General features: G+C 35.0%; 1 protein-coding gene across 1 annotated transcript in view; it reads right to left on the bottom strand.

Annotated features, from left to right (window-relative positions):
* The window catches only part of LOC113119864 (junction plakoglobin-like), a 73,639-nt gene that overhangs the window by 23,531 nt on the left and 33,022 nt on the right, over positions 1-17,086 (bottom strand). Inside the window, exons 2-5 of the mRNA XM_026289575.1 lie at positions 14,069-14,106; positions 13,057-13,194; positions 1,837-2,090; positions 373-611 (exon numbers count right to left, since the gene is read on the bottom strand). Of these exons, the coding sequence (XP_026145360.1) occupies positions 373-611; positions 1,837-2,090; positions 13,057-13,194; positions 14,069-14,081 (644 nt within the window). The 5' untranslated portion in view covers positions 14,082-14,106. The remainder of the gene's footprint in view (positions 1-372; positions 612-1,836; positions 2,091-13,056; positions 13,195-14,068; positions 14,107-17,086) is intronic.

The raw sequence follows: 17,086 nt of genomic DNA on the forward strand, positions 1-17,086 counted from the left end.
TAAGTTACAGTAAAAAAAAATTTTAATGTCTATTTAGCTTTTATTTATTTTTATTCATGTTTCTGTTATATTTCAGTTAACGTGTATATATATATATATATATATATATTATATATATATATATATATATATATATATATATATATATATATTATATATATATATATATATATATATATATATAAAGGAATGTTTTCTTTTATAGTTTCAGTTAATGATAATAACCATGACAGCTTATGGGAGAGTTTTTGGTATGTCACACCCACATGCCGATCAAATCCACACATTTTTTCTTATATTCCGGCTGGCATGGAAATGTATCACATTAAAGAAGTAAAACATCATGAGTTAGATCCTCAGGCACACACTGACCTGAGCATGCGCACTAGTGCAGGGATGCCGCCTGATTTGAAGATGGCCAGCAGTCCCTCGCGCTGGTGGGAGAGGCTGTGCAGGACGCTGGCAGCGCAGCGTGCCGTCTCCAGGTCTCCGGTGTTCTGCATGGCCCTCACCACAGCCGACACCATCTGAGGAGACTGCATGAGCACACGGCGAGACGCCTCCTTCCGCGTAAGCTGGTTCACAATCAGTGCTGCCTTGTTTACCACCACCTGCAACAGTAAAAGAAAATCTTGCACGTCAAAAAAAACTTTATGTTCAGCAAGTCTGGTATTCAGATGTATCCGTCTAATCATAAGCAGTTTATTTAAAGGAACAGTTCACCTAAAATTTTACATTTGCTAAAAATAAGTACTTAGCTTCAGGCTATCCATTATGTAAATGAGTTTGTTTCTTTTTGGGAACAGATTTGGAGTAATGTAGCAATACATCAGAAAACGGATCCTTTGCAGTGAATGGGTGCCGTTGGAATGAGAGTCGAGAAAGCAATATTATGGATAGATGACTCATATTTTAGCCCACAAGCAACAGTTTAAAATAATTAAAAAAAAAATGTCTTAATGATGGATTTGTTTCTTACATGCGTCTGCTTCAAAAGATGTGAATTGATGGACTGGACTGGAGTGGTGTGGATTAATGTGATGTTTTTATCAGCTGTTTGGACTTTCATTCTGACGGCAACCATTCACTCCAGAGGATCCATTGGTGAGTAAGTGATGAGATGCTACATTTCTCCAAATCTCTCCAAGAAACAAACTGATCTACATCTCGGATGGCCTTGGGGAGAGTGAATGTTAAGCAAATAATAATTTTTGGGGTGAACTATTCCTTTAAGAAACCAAATTCCACGACTAATGACTCATCACAGTATCAAAATTGCTCAATGTATATAAAATTGGAAAATGTGTTCACGAAAGAAGAAACTGTAAAGTCTTAATATGCAAAAACATGCAAAAATATGCAAAATTATTCACACGGCATGAATAGAAAAATGGAGAAATATGGTTTCTAAATGTTTTTAGACTTTCAATGGTTGCATGCTCTCAGCAGCCAGTAATTTAACTTGGAAAATAGATCAAATCTTAAAGTTGTTTTTCACATCATATCGTAGCACATTTCAGTCCTTTATTTCACCGTATTACCCTTTTCCCCCTTTTACATTTCTAGTTCATCCTGTGAGATTATTTGGAAAGATTATGGAAATATTCAACTCATATTATCACATGCACTCCCCTTTTAATTCTCTGAAAAAGACAGCTAGTAATACAAAACATGAATCTCTTACTGTCTCACTCCAGATCATTTAAGATATCAGCTGAAGTGGGGTACTAACATAACAAAAGGTGCAGATTTTGCAGAACTGTACTGTTTTATCACAGTTCTTGGCTCAGTGGGATAACTGTATGTATATTTTCATTCCCCCATCTGTTATTGTACCTGGTCCTCGTCGGCCAGCAGTTTGGTGAGCTCTGGAACGGCGCGAGTGGCCAGCTCAGCATCATCCTGATAGTTGATGAGATGGACGATGGCTGTTTTGAGGAGCTGCGAGGGCTCGGCCAGTCTCTGCACATTGGTGGGCTGGTCTGGATTGCTGTGTGCGGTGAGCGCTGTCTCTCCCTCCACCAGCGTCTCGGGGAACATGGCCGCACGCACTCGCTGAGCTCGGGTTAGACTGTACTGAGCCTCCATATCTGAGCACAGATGAAGATAAAGAGGCGTATTAAACCAACAAGCCCCTCCAGGTGATGCATTACAGTCATTTTAACACTTATTACTCAGTAATATCATTGGTTCGACAGCACTGATTCTATTGAGAAACAACTTGAACTGAGCGGCACAAGTACTATCTGCAGAGCTGCTTTATAGCTGAGGCAGACTGAGAATGTTTCATGAAACCATAATAAAGTCTGCATAACTGATTCTTTTACTTCGCTATTTAACACTGTGAATCTGCTTTGAAGCAATCTGTATTATATAAAGTGCTATATAAATAATGACAACATTTTTATGAGGTGTTTAAACATTAAAAATATTTGTAAAATATCTTAAATGTGAAGTGTGCTATTTCTATGACAATAAGTGTAACAGAGTGGCTCAGAAATACGCTCCAGCTTCACATTATAATAATAAAAGTAATTATAATAATCATGTTATAATTGTATTTAAAATATTACATGAATCACTTCCCCCACCAAACAATTTATTATTATTATTATTATTATTAGGGCTCAAGCCCAAAGGGCGAGAGGCCTATTGTTTTCCTTAGGATTATTTTTTATTATTATTATTATTATTATTATTATTATTATTATTATTATTTTTTTTTTTTCCAACGTCTCGGGGGCTTTTGGGGCCCTTAACGTGCTTAAAAAGTCTTGAAAATTGGCACACAGATTGGAACCTGCGGCCATTAGGGCCGGGCAGAGACTGATACACGGGCGTGGCACAGGGGCTCTACAGCGCCCCCTGGAATATGGAGGGCCATATATCATACATTCTTGCTCGTAGACGTATGAAACTCGGTACACATATAAATCTCATCAATCCAAACAACTTTTGTATTGCATATCATAGGCTCCGCCCAACAGGAAGTTGGCTATTTAGGGTTTAGTATTCAAATTTTTCGTCAAAGTTGTGGGGGCTTTTGGGGTCCTTAACATACTCAAAAACTCTTGAAAATTTGCACACACTTTGGAATCTGTGGCCTTTAGGAGCCTGCAGAGGCTGGGACCCGGGTGTGGCACAGGGGCTCTACGGCGCCCCCTGGAACACAGTCATAAATGTTGATGTATAGCTCACACATACTTGCACATATTCATATGAAACTCAGTACACATATAGATCTCATCGTGCCGAACAACTTTCGTATTGCATGTCATAGGCTCCACCCAACAGGAAGTCAGCTATTTAGAGTTATGTAAAAAGCGCATGCTCTGGAATTTGAAATACTTGTCATAGGTTTTTTTCTCGATTGCCGCCAAACTCGATCAACATGATCTCAAGACACTGGGGATGAAAAATTGCCAGGGGATTTTTGATATCTCAAACGGTTTGCTCGTGGCGAGGCTTTGAAATTATGGCGAGAAATGAGAAACAGGAAATGTCTAATACCATCCACATACATTTCCTGATTTTAATCAAACTTCATCAGATTATTCGTTGTATGATGTCGATCGCATATATGTGACTATTAGGAGTCAAAGTTATAGCGCCACCAACTGGCAGAAGGAAGTGTGTCATTTTCAAAATGATTTGAATTCAGCATCTTATTATTACTCGATTTGCTTCAAACTTCATCAGAATAATGTTAAAACACAGCTGATATAAATCTGCAAGGGGGATATTGATATCTAAAAAATTGTTGCCGTGGCAACATGTCAAACTGGAATATTTCTCAGGTGATTTTGAGGCAAATAACATACTTAGAATTTCACAAAACTCTGAACACACATCTGTATTTCTGATAGGAACTTAAATTGTGAATGGATTTTGGATAGCTTGAATGGTTTTGCCGTGGTGATTTTTTTAAATGACCTTACAAAGGGAATCATTATTGTATTTTTAAATTGCAGCTTCCAAACACGTCAAAGAATTTTTTCATACAGATGAAAAAGTCATTCTGAGGAAATATGCATAGTTTCACGACTTTACAACACTGTATGGATAACAGAAAATTAAAAAACTGTCAGACATCTCATCTCACTCTGTCCCTCTGTTTGAGTGTGTGTGCTTCAGACTTCCATTGTCTGAGAGAAATAGCGCCCCTATAGGTGCAATTCCCGGAGTAAAAAAGGGAGGAGACTCTCTTTTGGTTTCACTTTTAAATCGGTTAAAATACAAATAAATACTTAGATTTAAATCACACTGACAAGCTAAACCAACATATCTGATTATTACCGGGTCAGGGCTCATTAATAATTGATGTCTAGTCAGTGATACGTGAGAAACACGAGAGATGAATCACCGCTCTGAGCATGAGCGTGTGGAATGACAAGCTCAGAAAAAACGAGTTTATTCTTGTTTTATAGCTTTTACAAATAAAATATTGCAGCGATATCACACAATTCACCAATAAGAACACACCAAGAGCTAAATTCAGATGTTTTTGAACTGTTTGTGTAAAAATTAATTATTTGCGGCTGCCTATCTGAAATCACCGCTCCGATCAGCGCGTAGTGTTACGAGCTGAAAACAAACGAATTCATTCTTGTTTAAGAGCTTTTTTAAGTAAAATATTGCCACCAATGCACACAATACACCGATTATAACACAACAAGAGCTAAATGCAGGTGTTTGTGACCCGTTTAAGTGTGCGAGACTATTTGAAAGCGCGACTGGCAGAATAACATATATCTCTCGAGCTGCAGGATTCTGCCTTTCGTCGTACGACGAACACATAACGGACAAGATTATTTCAAAATAGCTTGGCGAATATAAACGAAAACCGCCACGTGAACATAAACTTTTGAGAAATAAATCTGAAGTGGATCTACTGGATTTTAATATTAAGTGACCGCATATTCCAGCTGCTTCTGTCTTCAATTTTAATCTATATAAAAAATGAAATTCATTCATCTTGGCTGCTTTTTTAATGTGTGCGTATTTATTTATTATTTTGCTCTAACAAGAATTAATCTATATTTAATTAAATCAATTACATTTTATTTGTCCATTTCTGCATCTAAACGCCTAAAAACATAAAACATGCTCTATTATACTATTGTTAGCAATTTCTTTATCGTCCAATTTATCTGGTGTACACACTTTTATTTTCATAATAAACTTGTTTGTTAGATTATACACAGTTACAGTGGTCTATAATAAATATTAACAGGTTTTATTCAAGCTGTTTAGAATGATTGCAGTAGGCTAATTTTTTTAAATGTAAAAAAAAAAAAAAATTAAAAATATTGGAAAACAATAACTGTTGTACTTTTTTATACATTTTGTATAATTTCATAGTTTATGCATTATAGTTATAAAAACAATAATATATTAATGTATATATTAATATAATAAATGTAGCCACTCACATAGAAATCTTAGGCCTTATCCTTTTCTGACAGTTTTAGGGATTTTTTAAAATCCTAAAAAACCTTATTTGTGCTGCAAATAATAATTTCAAACTCAAAAAGTAAATAGTCAGTTCATGCTTTATAAAGCCTTGTCCCAATATTAATAGTCAGTAGTAAGCAGTTTATAAATACAGCTATAAATAGCTTGTTTTTGGTTTATAAGCACATTTATTAAAAAGGAGAGTAAAGGATCAGTTATCTTCCTATGAAAAAAAAAAAAAAAAAAAAAAAACAACAACACAGATTGATACAGGACTCAGAAATTGTATTGTGGATTTATAATAAAATCAGCCTGTAAATGAATTCATACTCCTCCAAGAAGACACAAGTAGTTCACACCAAACTTTTTTTAACATGAAGCCAATATACTGAGATGTTAAATTTTGAATGGGTTTAGGAGAGCTTAAATGGTGTGGCCATAGCGTTTTATTAAAGTAACATAAAAAAATACAATAGTTATTTTACTATATCTTTAAATTTTTTCATTCCAAACTCTTCCTAATTTTTTATATACGTAGAAGTCATCATTTGAAGGAAGCACAGTAAGTTTCATAGCTTTGTCATTTTCAAGAGCCAGCATAAAATTAAAACTATCATAACGTATAAATCAAGCTTGCAATTCTTAGTACCAATAATGGCCACCAGAGGGAGCTATAGGATTACTTTTAAATAATTATTGTAGAAACAAGTATGATTTAAATCATTTATAGAAATCTTTCAAAGAAAAATAATATGAATTTTATGTATTTTACTGATAAAATGACCCTCACTTAATTAGAATAACAAGCTGAAATATTGTGAACTGTATATTAAGAATAATTATTTATAGGCTTTATGGACAGATACGTTTTAAGTGACTCTTGAAGGATCAGCACCACATCCTCTTTTACCACTGTTTAAATAATTAATCTTACACAACAGATGCGAATGAATTTGGATAGCTTGAATGTTTTTGTCGTGGTGATTTTTTGAAATGACAGTAAAAAGGGAAATATTAATTGTCTTGTATGTTTAAATTGCAGCTTCCAAACACTTCAAAGCATTTTTTCATATAGACATCAAATCATTCTGAGGAAATATGCATAGTTTCACGACTTTACAACACTGTATGGATAAAAGAAAATGTGAAAACTGTCAGACTTCTCAACTGACATGATCTCACTTTGGCCACTCTGTCTGTGTGAGAAAAGGGCGGGGGAGAGGGAGGGGGTTGGTGACTGTGAATCTTTGGTGACTGACAGTGTGTGTGGACTGTAGGGAGGGGCTGTCTGGCAGAGAGAGAGAGAGAGAGAGAGAGAGAGAGAGAGAGAGAGACTTAATCATCCCTTTAATAATCAGGGGGAAAAAAATCTGTATTTTATTGTTTTTGTTGTTGCTAATGGTAGCGTTTTTTTCCTTTCATTACAGGTTAAGAAATCTCTTAGGCCTTATCCTTTTCTGACAGTTTTAGGGATTTAAAAACATCCTAAGAATCCTTATTTGTGCTACAAATAATAATTTCAAACTCATTTGATACTGACCTATGACAACCTTTGACATGACATTTATTAATCTCATGGATGTAACAGTAAAACTCTTCAACTGACAGATAAAGCTGCAATGCAAGCAAAACTATTTCACAAATGCTTATAGGTCATTAAAATCATTACAAAATGCTAATAAATTATTTAAGGATTTGGTAACACTGTAAAATAATGTCTAATTTGTTAACATTAGTAAATGCATTGGTAACACTTTATAATAACTGCACTCATTAGCTAAGCATTAGTAAATAGTTCATGATTATAAAGCCTTTTCCCTTAATAATAGATATTATTAAGCAGTAATACATCTATAAATAAATTGTTCTTGGTTCAAAAACACATATATTACAAAGGAGATTAAAGTCTCAGTTGTCTCATAAAATAAATAAATAAACACAACCCAGTTTGATTCAGAATTCAGAAATATTTATTTCAAGATGCAATAAAAGGAAACCGTACACTTGAATAGCTTTTGAGCGATTCTTGAAGGATTAGCATCACCTCCTCTTGTACGATGGTTTGAGGAATATATCTTCCAGATAGTACCACCACTCCCTATATGCAGAGTATGCAGTCTTCGTAGGGCACCAACTCCCAGAGGGGGCACCATCCCAGTTGCTAAAAAAAAAAAAAAAAAAAAACCAACATGCGCCATTCGCCCATCCGCGCTCGCGACCGCTCACACCTCATGTTTGCGGCTGAATGTTCATAATTGATGGATGGACATCTATGCCTGGGTATAGGACATCAGCAATCCGGCACAGAGAAAAGAAAACTAAAGAAAAAAAAAACATGCATAAAGCTGTCTTGACATTGGACATTCGAGAGTCTCAAATCTAGGGACGGTCTCTAAAATTACATGTGATATTGTTATACACTTTTCTAACGTCAGTAGCATTTGAAGAGAATGACTTACAAAAACAACTGTAATTGTTCATCTAGGTGACAGCTATAATGCACAATTAATTTGAATGTTTGATATTTATTACAACAAACTGTAAGTCATATGTAAATTATGCTACTTTTTCACATGGGCTCAAATGCAAATTTGAAGCTCAATAGCATTTGAGAAGAAAGACTTGCAGTCACAAAACAATTGTAATGTGTTCATGTAGGTGTCAGCTATAATGCACACCTTATAGTTCCACGACTATACAACACTATATGGATGATAGAAAATTAAAAAACTATCATACATCGGATGTCACTCTGTCCCTCTGTCGCTGCGGGTAGTGTGTGTGTGTGTGTGTGTGTGTGCGTGTTTGTTTGTGTGTGTGTTAAGTGAATTAGGTGTGAAACTATCAGGGAGCATTTAGTCTCCAGTGCCAACATTTTACAGAACTGCCATTTTCCTGGAGTCTCAGAATTACAATGTGTCAGGTTCTGAGAGATCTAAGATTCCAAAAAATGATTTAATTAGAATACCATGAAGTATTGTGAAATACTATATATTAAGTCTTTATATATAGGCTTTATGAACAGATTAGAGTGACTCGTGAAGGACCAGCACCACCTCCTCTTGTTCGATGGTTTGAGGAATATATCTTCCAGAATCCAGGATTAAGATTCAGGAGCTCATTTTTATTCCATCTCCTTTCCTGAAACTCTGTCTTGCAGAATTGACTAAAAATGTATATTCACATGAATTCCTAATTATTTTGCAATTCTTTTTGTCAGTTCTTCTTGACCTGTTTTTTTCTTCTTCTTTTCTGACCTCATGACCCAGTCAGAATTTTTTGTACAATGGTCAAGTCTTATCTTATCCATTTCTGTATTGCATTTGTGTTTGATATTTCTCATGGGTATTTCATAACTTTCGACTTTACAGTTTGAGTTAAAACTCTTTTTTAGCGCATTTCATCTGTAAAAGAAAACAAGCCTAATAATTCTGCAGACATGAATATAAGGAGTTTTTCTCTTCCAGCTTTCCTGGACTATTGTATAGCACTCATAAATGATTAAATAAAAAATAATGGTAGTTATTAAGATTGATATGGTTTGGAATTGGTAAAATGTGCTTGGAAAAAAATCACAATAAAACAATGTTTTAATGTTTAAGTTTGGAATATTAACTGACATCAATGAATGCTATATAAATATTGTTCATGTTAACATAATGTTTATAAATGAAATCTTATTGTAAAGTGTTACTAAAGTTATATATATATATATATATTGTTCTGTGAATGTGATTGTAAAGTCTAGATGATTCGAATTAACTCTTTAACTGCCATATCCTTTTGAAACCTCACTGCCAGAGGGATATTGTGAATGCATGTGCCCACTGGGCACAGTTTACCTGATGCCACCGGGGTGGTGATGGCATTGGTGGCTTGAGCCCGCCATCGCTGCTTGCAGCTATATTTATTATTATTATTATTAAATTATGTTTCCGAATCAGTGCTACAATTTTTGGGACTTTCTGTATCACACTTCGGCTTCACATAGTAATACAAATAATAATAAATAATAATAATAATGCTATTATTTTTATTAAAATATTACCTTTATCCCTTCTTTCACTGATTAATATATTATTATTATTATTATTATTATTATTATTATTAATTGCTTCTTCTGACAATAACTGACTGTATCTAATTGTGCAGACTTGGTGAATTAATCTAGAATCACTGTGCCGTCACAGGTGTGCACTTATAAGATATTTAACCATCTATAGGAGCTCAAACGTGGCTTGTCCAATTAGATTTCGTATGCTATAATATTATAACACACATTATTTTGTAGAGTGATGCAGTACAAAGGTGGTTAAGGGCACATTTAATAACAGAATAGATTGACACCAGAGAACCAGAGGTGGGAATAATGGCAGCGCGCCTGTGACTCTCCGAATAAAGTGCAATCCATGCTGGAAGCATCGCGAGCGTCTGAAAGGGGTCTACGGAGGTTCTGTTGTGATAGCAATAATGCTCAAACCATAAAAAGTGAACCTACTGAACTGAGTGTTTGGATGAGTTTCTAAATGTCACTGGCTCTGGGAGGACAATAAATTTGCAGCTCTCTTCCAAACTATGCAAGCACACATGCTGCCATAGTGAAGAATCTATTTTAAAATCCCCAGATATTTACAAGTGACGACATGCACCATGACAACAACGAATAATGAGAAAACCACAGGTACATTTAATATGCATCTCGTAGAGATGAAAGCAATAAAGGGAAAGTTCACCCAAAAATGAATATTTGCTGTTAGTTTACTCACCGTCAGTCCATCAAAGATGTAGGTGACCTTTTTCTGGCGTTAAACAGTAAAGAATATTTTTAGCTGTTACTGTGTTCTTGATGATTCAAATAATGCAATTCAATGGCTATTGGTTTTTAAGAATAAAAAAAGTATATCAGGGAACACCAAATTAAAACCCGTGCATCCTGATGATATATATTTAGGTCTTATGAAGCAAGAAACTGAACACTATTCACAGCATTATTCCCTGTAATCCAGAGCCACAGGAAAATAGTGAAACTCTTTCGGAAACTTCACTTCTATTAACTTGTTCAGTTCAATAGTTTGTTTATGTAATCATGCAATGACATCACGTACACACAATTATATTAAAGCAACCAATAAGTGGATGCTTTACATGTCTAAAGCGCATAAAGTGAACAAACCAAACTGTTTCCTCAGTTCAGATTGTTGGAGGAAAAAGCATAAAATCAGCATCATAGGATCATATACGCTGGTATTTTGGCTAATTTCGAGTCAGAATGACTGTCAGGTGTCCGAAAGTGAGTTTTGATCAAGTTACTTGTAGATCTTTGCTGCACATGCTTCAGTCTGATTTGGTGAACTGGTTCAAAGAACCGATTCAAAAGAATGATTTGTTTGCGAACTGACTTTGACCGTTTGCCAGAGACTCTGGATTATAGATAATAATGTTGTAAATGATGTTCAGTTTCTTGCACAGACTGATCGTTTCGCTTCATAAGACCTCAATATATCATCAGGAGCCACAGGTTTTCATTTTGTGTTGCCCGTATATGCTTTTTTGACTCTCAAAGTGCCGGTAGCTGCTAATTTCATTTTTTTTTATCACCAGGGCTGTAGCTGGGGGTCAGCGGGGCTTGTACAAGCCCTGTTTAAAATTGTTTAATTTGTATGTTCGTTCGTTCTATTTAATTATTTATTTGTGCTATTTACACAATGTTTAAGTTTTTTTCAAGTTTGTAGGTGTCCAGGTACAGAAACCGAATAATTAAATGTAAAATAGCACTGCATAGTCTTCAATGTAGAAATATACAGTCAGACCAAAATTTACACAACTATCAATAATTTGTTGACCAATTAGCAAGCAATGCTTTATTTTGCTCAGTCTGTGGAATAAAAAGGTCGCATTAGCACTTAAAGAAAAAATACAAAGGCAAAACATGGTCAGGTCAAAGTTATTGAATAATTTTTAGTAACAATTTATTTTATTTTTTTTTAAATAAATTTTACTGGTAGTCCACCACTGTATGAAGAATTTTTGGGTATAATACGTCACCGCTTACTTTATTTAGCTATACTCACTTACATAAACTATAGTGCCCTGCACCCACTAGTAAAATAATAAAAAAATTATATCTGGTGTCCGAATAATTTTTGGTTTGACTGGATTAATTATTGTTAAAACTATAAAGTAATTCAGTCAAGAGCAGTGCGTGATTTTCTTTCTTCCATTTTCTTGAATTAACATTAAGGACACCGACAGCAGTAAATTAGGCCTGGTCACTTTAAGAGACAATGCATCCAATATAATGATACTCATCCGATTTCTTTCTCAACTGTTTACTTTTACTTAAGACATAACCGACAGTTTTTTTCAAACTGCTCAACTACTCAAAATGCTTTCCAAGATGGGTATTTTGACATATTTTGTATATATTTGTCGGAACAAGAGCAAGAAGAGGCAAATCTGGTGTTCAATTTGAGACGCTTTGAGACGCTTCTCTCTGCGTGAGCCATGAACACCATGAACACTGAATTGGGCACTTTCACATCTTTTTCTGTTTGTTTAAACTGTGATTTGTATTTGCTCGTTCAGGTGCAGGACGCAAACTTTGCGAAGGAGAGCGAGATGTGGCTCTCCGTGCGCACCGAACACAGCGCACGAGTAGTCTGTAACCGTGTCTTGTGTTTGAATGCTTTAAACTCTTTTGAATGTTTAAATTGATAAGGCTTAAAAACACGTGAAAATGATAAGCTTTCGTGATGATGGGCAGCAGTGGCCCGTCAACTGTCCTGATCAGCCTCAGCCAGTTGGTTGAGATCGCCGGGGGACCTCCTTCAGCCGTGGGCTAGAGGTCTTCACGGGTCCAAAAATTCGTGCCCGAATCCAACAGAGACCCATAATGTACTACACCGAACCGACCCGGACCCGTCTATTATTTCAAAAGCTATTATAAAAATGGGAGAAAATATAAAACGCGGTTTGGCGGTCGAAGTGTCCCTCACTGCTTGCCATAGAACATGACTGCACATGCGTGCTAGCTGTATCAACCTAAAATGCTTTAACGCAATTTGAGCGTCATAGAAAACATTCATGTGACAGTTCACCTCAGATTGTATTGCTGATTTGAAATATATTAAACATGAGTGTGTCAAGTCTGCAAGCATTACCGGGGTCGACGGGTCTCGGGTGCACTGTGAAGACCTCTACCGTGGGCCACTATAATCATCAGCACCTTACACACCATTAGCAATGGCCCTGCCAGGGACCACAGTTTCAACTTAAAATCTGTACTGTTCAATAGCAGAAAGAAAGTCAAATACATCTTGGAAGGCCTGAGGGTGAACAAATTAACAACAAATGTTCATTTTTGGGTGACTATCTCTTTAATGTATATCCTTACATAGACTGTGTACTTTTTATGTCTAAGAAAGCAACCGCAAAAAAAACAACAACACACATTCTGAATGTTGCACAAGTCCAACGACACAGCCCTTGTGGAAGGGCTACATGCCACTGACTCGAATGTGAAATTTCGGAGATCCTCGGGTCATATAATTCATCAAAATGTTGCAGAGAGGCGGATGGAGACCTTTGGAGAGCACGCATTACCTGTGGCGTTCTCGCCAGCGCTGGCACTGACGCTGTCCTCATCTCGAATGGTGGTGGCTCCCGACTGAATGCCAGAGTCTGGGGCGTAAAACGTCTGCTGCCACTCCTCCACCTTCACAGCGCCCTCTGCCTCACTCACTGCAGGAGATGAGCAGGAGTATTAGTCAATATTTGACAAAGGCTTAGCGCTTCATTTCAAATAGAGTCAGCAGATGTGTTTTCACTAAAAATAATTAGCTAATTCAAATTTGTGGGATTTCAGCATCGTATATTTTCCAGAGTGTCTATTTACATTAAGTGCAAATAGCCCGTCTTGTTGGCAGAGGCTATTTACACTTGCTCCACCCACAAATGTGTGATTTGGCTAGTCAACACTACAAAAGAAACTCCAGCTGTCATTAGCTGTATTGGTGTAGATGGGGTTCGAATCTGGGTTTTGGCATACTAATATATATATATATATAATTTGTAATTATTATATAATTATTGAATATATTATTAAATTATGCAATTAAAGGCTACATGAATTTTTAATAATAATATTAATCATAATAAAAAGAATAATTATTGTTAAATAAAATTGTTAAATTTAATGTGTATTTATATTTATATATATATATAAACACACATTCAATTAAATTACAACATTAATATAAAACTAATATGCAAACTATTGACACTGACCTTGTGAAAAAAAAATTTCACATGCAGCTCATGTGTTGCTCTTATTAAAATATAAACGAGGAAAGAATGAAATGCTGTGACATTGAGATTTATGCTAATTTTATTCACTTAATTTTTTCTGCTGTCAATATAATTTATTCATTTGTATTAATATGAATCCACATTAAATGGCAACGCTGGACTCTGATGTTTGGATTTTATTATATCTTCATGCCAGTTTATATCTGTATATCATATCCAATATAACAAAAAAGGTACATTTAAGAAAATAGATGAAAAGAACATTTTAAAACATGAAACTTAGCAATCCTTAAAAGATTAAACTTACTTTGCAGTGACATCACCACTGTCCAGCCTTAATTCAACCTGTGGTAAAACACAGAGAGAAGTCTTAGACTGCATAGAGAACAGGAGGGATGCAGTATGAATGCAGTGATCTGCAATGTGAAGTGACAGCATGCACCAGTTTAGAGCGAAAAGCACCACTGGGACTTAAAAATAGTGAGCAGGCAATGCTATTTATAAAACTACTGCATAGAACGATCGCACAAATCATAGTAGCTTCCCCAAAGTGGAAATTCAAAGCTTCATTTGTAGTTCTGAGCAGGTCGATGGGACCTACAGTTTACGGTTTATATTCCCAAGGACTGAGAGTCTCGAGAGTCTTTTCAGTGAAGGTTTCTGTTTTTAATGTCTGCATCCTTCATGACTATAAATAGCACAGACTACAGGCAGACTGGAGGTGCGAGGCATGATGAATAAACACGACACCTTCATCTGACCCCACTTCAGCAGCAAAAAAGCCTCTGAGCCGTGAACTTAACACTCAACATTCATTTCAGAAAGAAAAAAATCACGAAAGACACGTTCACAAGAATGTCACCAGCCTTGCAAACAAACAGTGAGAAGAAGTTATGTATTCATGCTTTTGCAATATTATATTTCTTAACAAATCTGAACCTAAACTATTAAAGGGGTCATATGATGCGATTTCAAGTTTTCCTTTCTCTTTGGAGTGTTACAAGCTCTTGGTGAATAAAGAAAATCTGTAAAGTAGCAAAGACTAAAGTCTCAAATCCAAAGAGATTTTCTTTATAAATTGTAAGACTTGTCCACGCCCCCCCGAAACGTCTCGTTTAAACACGCCCCCACATGTCTACCTCACGATGTGGGAAGATTTGCATAACGCCACAAGAATGTTCAAGCAAAAAAAGAAGGCGTAAACTTTGTACATGCTGTTTTTGATCTTAGCTACAGAGCTTGTTACTTTTCAGTAATCTAAATTTTATAAAGACAGTAGAATGGTTTCATGGCCATAAACCATTTTTCCTGGAATTATAAGAAGTGATAACTTTATTGAAAGTTGATAAGTTAATATTACAACCGTTTGCTGGACAAACCACTGTTTGATTTGCGGTAATTCACAGTAAGAGATATCACTTTAATTGATATGAAGAATGGGATATTGACATATTAATGAGTAAATTACAGTGCCTTGTTATGAGTTATTGATATATACAATTGACCTATTTTTCATCTTCAATAATTTTAATGTAACTGTCATATGAGATATATATATTAATCCTATTCCTGATTAATTATTAAAATTCCCTATATATGATTTGAGTTAATTTTAATGTACAACCCAGTGCGGCTACAGAGGACTGTTCCTGGTCCTGGGAGAGAAGACTACAATGCCGACCGTTCTGACTCACAGTCTGTAAGTACGTTTACTTATGTAAAGGATTTGCCACTGATGATTCAAACGCGAGTTTTGAACAGTGTAGAGCAGCGGTTCTCAATTCCAGTCCTCATGAGCCCCTGTTCTGCACATTTTGTATGTTTCTCTTATGGCTTTGGACGTTTGTTCTATTTGAACGTAAGTGCACTGCAAAGTTGACATCACATGATATTCCCCCATGATTCCAGTTCGAAGCAAACATGTATGTTCCATTCAAAGTGCAGTTAAGTGTGTGAGACATGAATTTAAATTGTATTTATTTACAGAGGTATATGATATCACACTTGACCTTGTGTGAAGATGTTGCACAGTGCAAATCCAGGAATGAATGTTACGAAGTGAAGTAAACTTCTGCTCAGGGAGTAGGGAGCAATGAACACTGTGAAGGGATGATGTAACAAATGGCTTGTTTGTAATGAGTTTTATTGTTTTTGTCTTGTAGCGCCGGTGTTCTGACCTGGACACGCATCACAGTACAGCAAGGGGCTTAACATTTCTGCCACACGCTTGAGGCATTCGGCATCACAATGCACTGGCCAATCAGAGCGCACCTCGCTTTTCAGACCGATGAGCTTTGTAAAAACTATATTAACATCATATGACCCCTTTAATACCAGGAGGGTTTGATCCCCATTTAAAGCTGGAATGCATCTCCAAGATTGCGCTGTTGAATTAAATAAATTAAAATAAATATTTATGAAAATAAAATACAATATTTAATTATTATTTAAAATATACAATTCTTATATTAATATAATAGCATGCTAATAGTGATTATTAATAAATTATGAATTTTATTTATTTAAATAAATATATCAAAAAGTAATATTTGTTAAAGCATCCATTTTATATTAATAACACTGAAAATAACTAAATATTAAAAAAGCATTTAATTTTTTTAAATAAAATGTATTGATTGCAACATCTACTATATCATTTTTACATTAATTACACCATCATATCATAACATTTACTATTACAGCATAAAGCTTTTGCTTTAATAACACTGAATATAACTCATCATATCATTTAAAAAATATATAACAATTCTTAATTCTTAAAAATATTTCAATAATATGATGTAGTAAAATTAAAATATTACATTCACTATATAATTATACTATTTAGTTAAGCATGTACTGTAGTCTTACAATAATAACACTGGATCCAACCGTGATAAATTATTACAAATATATAATGTTTATTAATAAAAATACAAATATTAAAATAAAATGTATTGTTTAATTATAATATTTACTATTAAATCAGATATAGTTTATACATGAACAACACCAAAATTAACAGCGAAAATATAATTACAAATATATAAATATAATGAATTATTAAAATTATCTGTCATTCATAGCAGTTTTCTTTCAATCCCCAGATAAAATACCACTAAAGATAATGCATTATTGAAGCCAGTATATACTTTTTCCAGCAGTTACAATTCATTGACTTTTATGATGACTTCTTGACCTTTATAAAAAATAAAAACGGTGTGAAAGAAAGAACATTTTGATTTCCGCCTGTCAATATCTTCATTTCCTAATGCACCAAAATAACTCAAAGTAAAATCAGATGCTCTCTCTTGTATTAGTGATG

The sequence above is a fragment of the Carassius auratus genome, chromosome 19 (genome assembly GCF_003368295.1).
Source record: "Carassius auratus strain Wakin chromosome 19, ASM336829v1, whole genome shotgun sequence".
Taxonomy (NCBI): domain Eukaryota; kingdom Metazoa; phylum Chordata; class Actinopteri; order Cypriniformes; family Cyprinidae; genus Carassius; species Carassius auratus.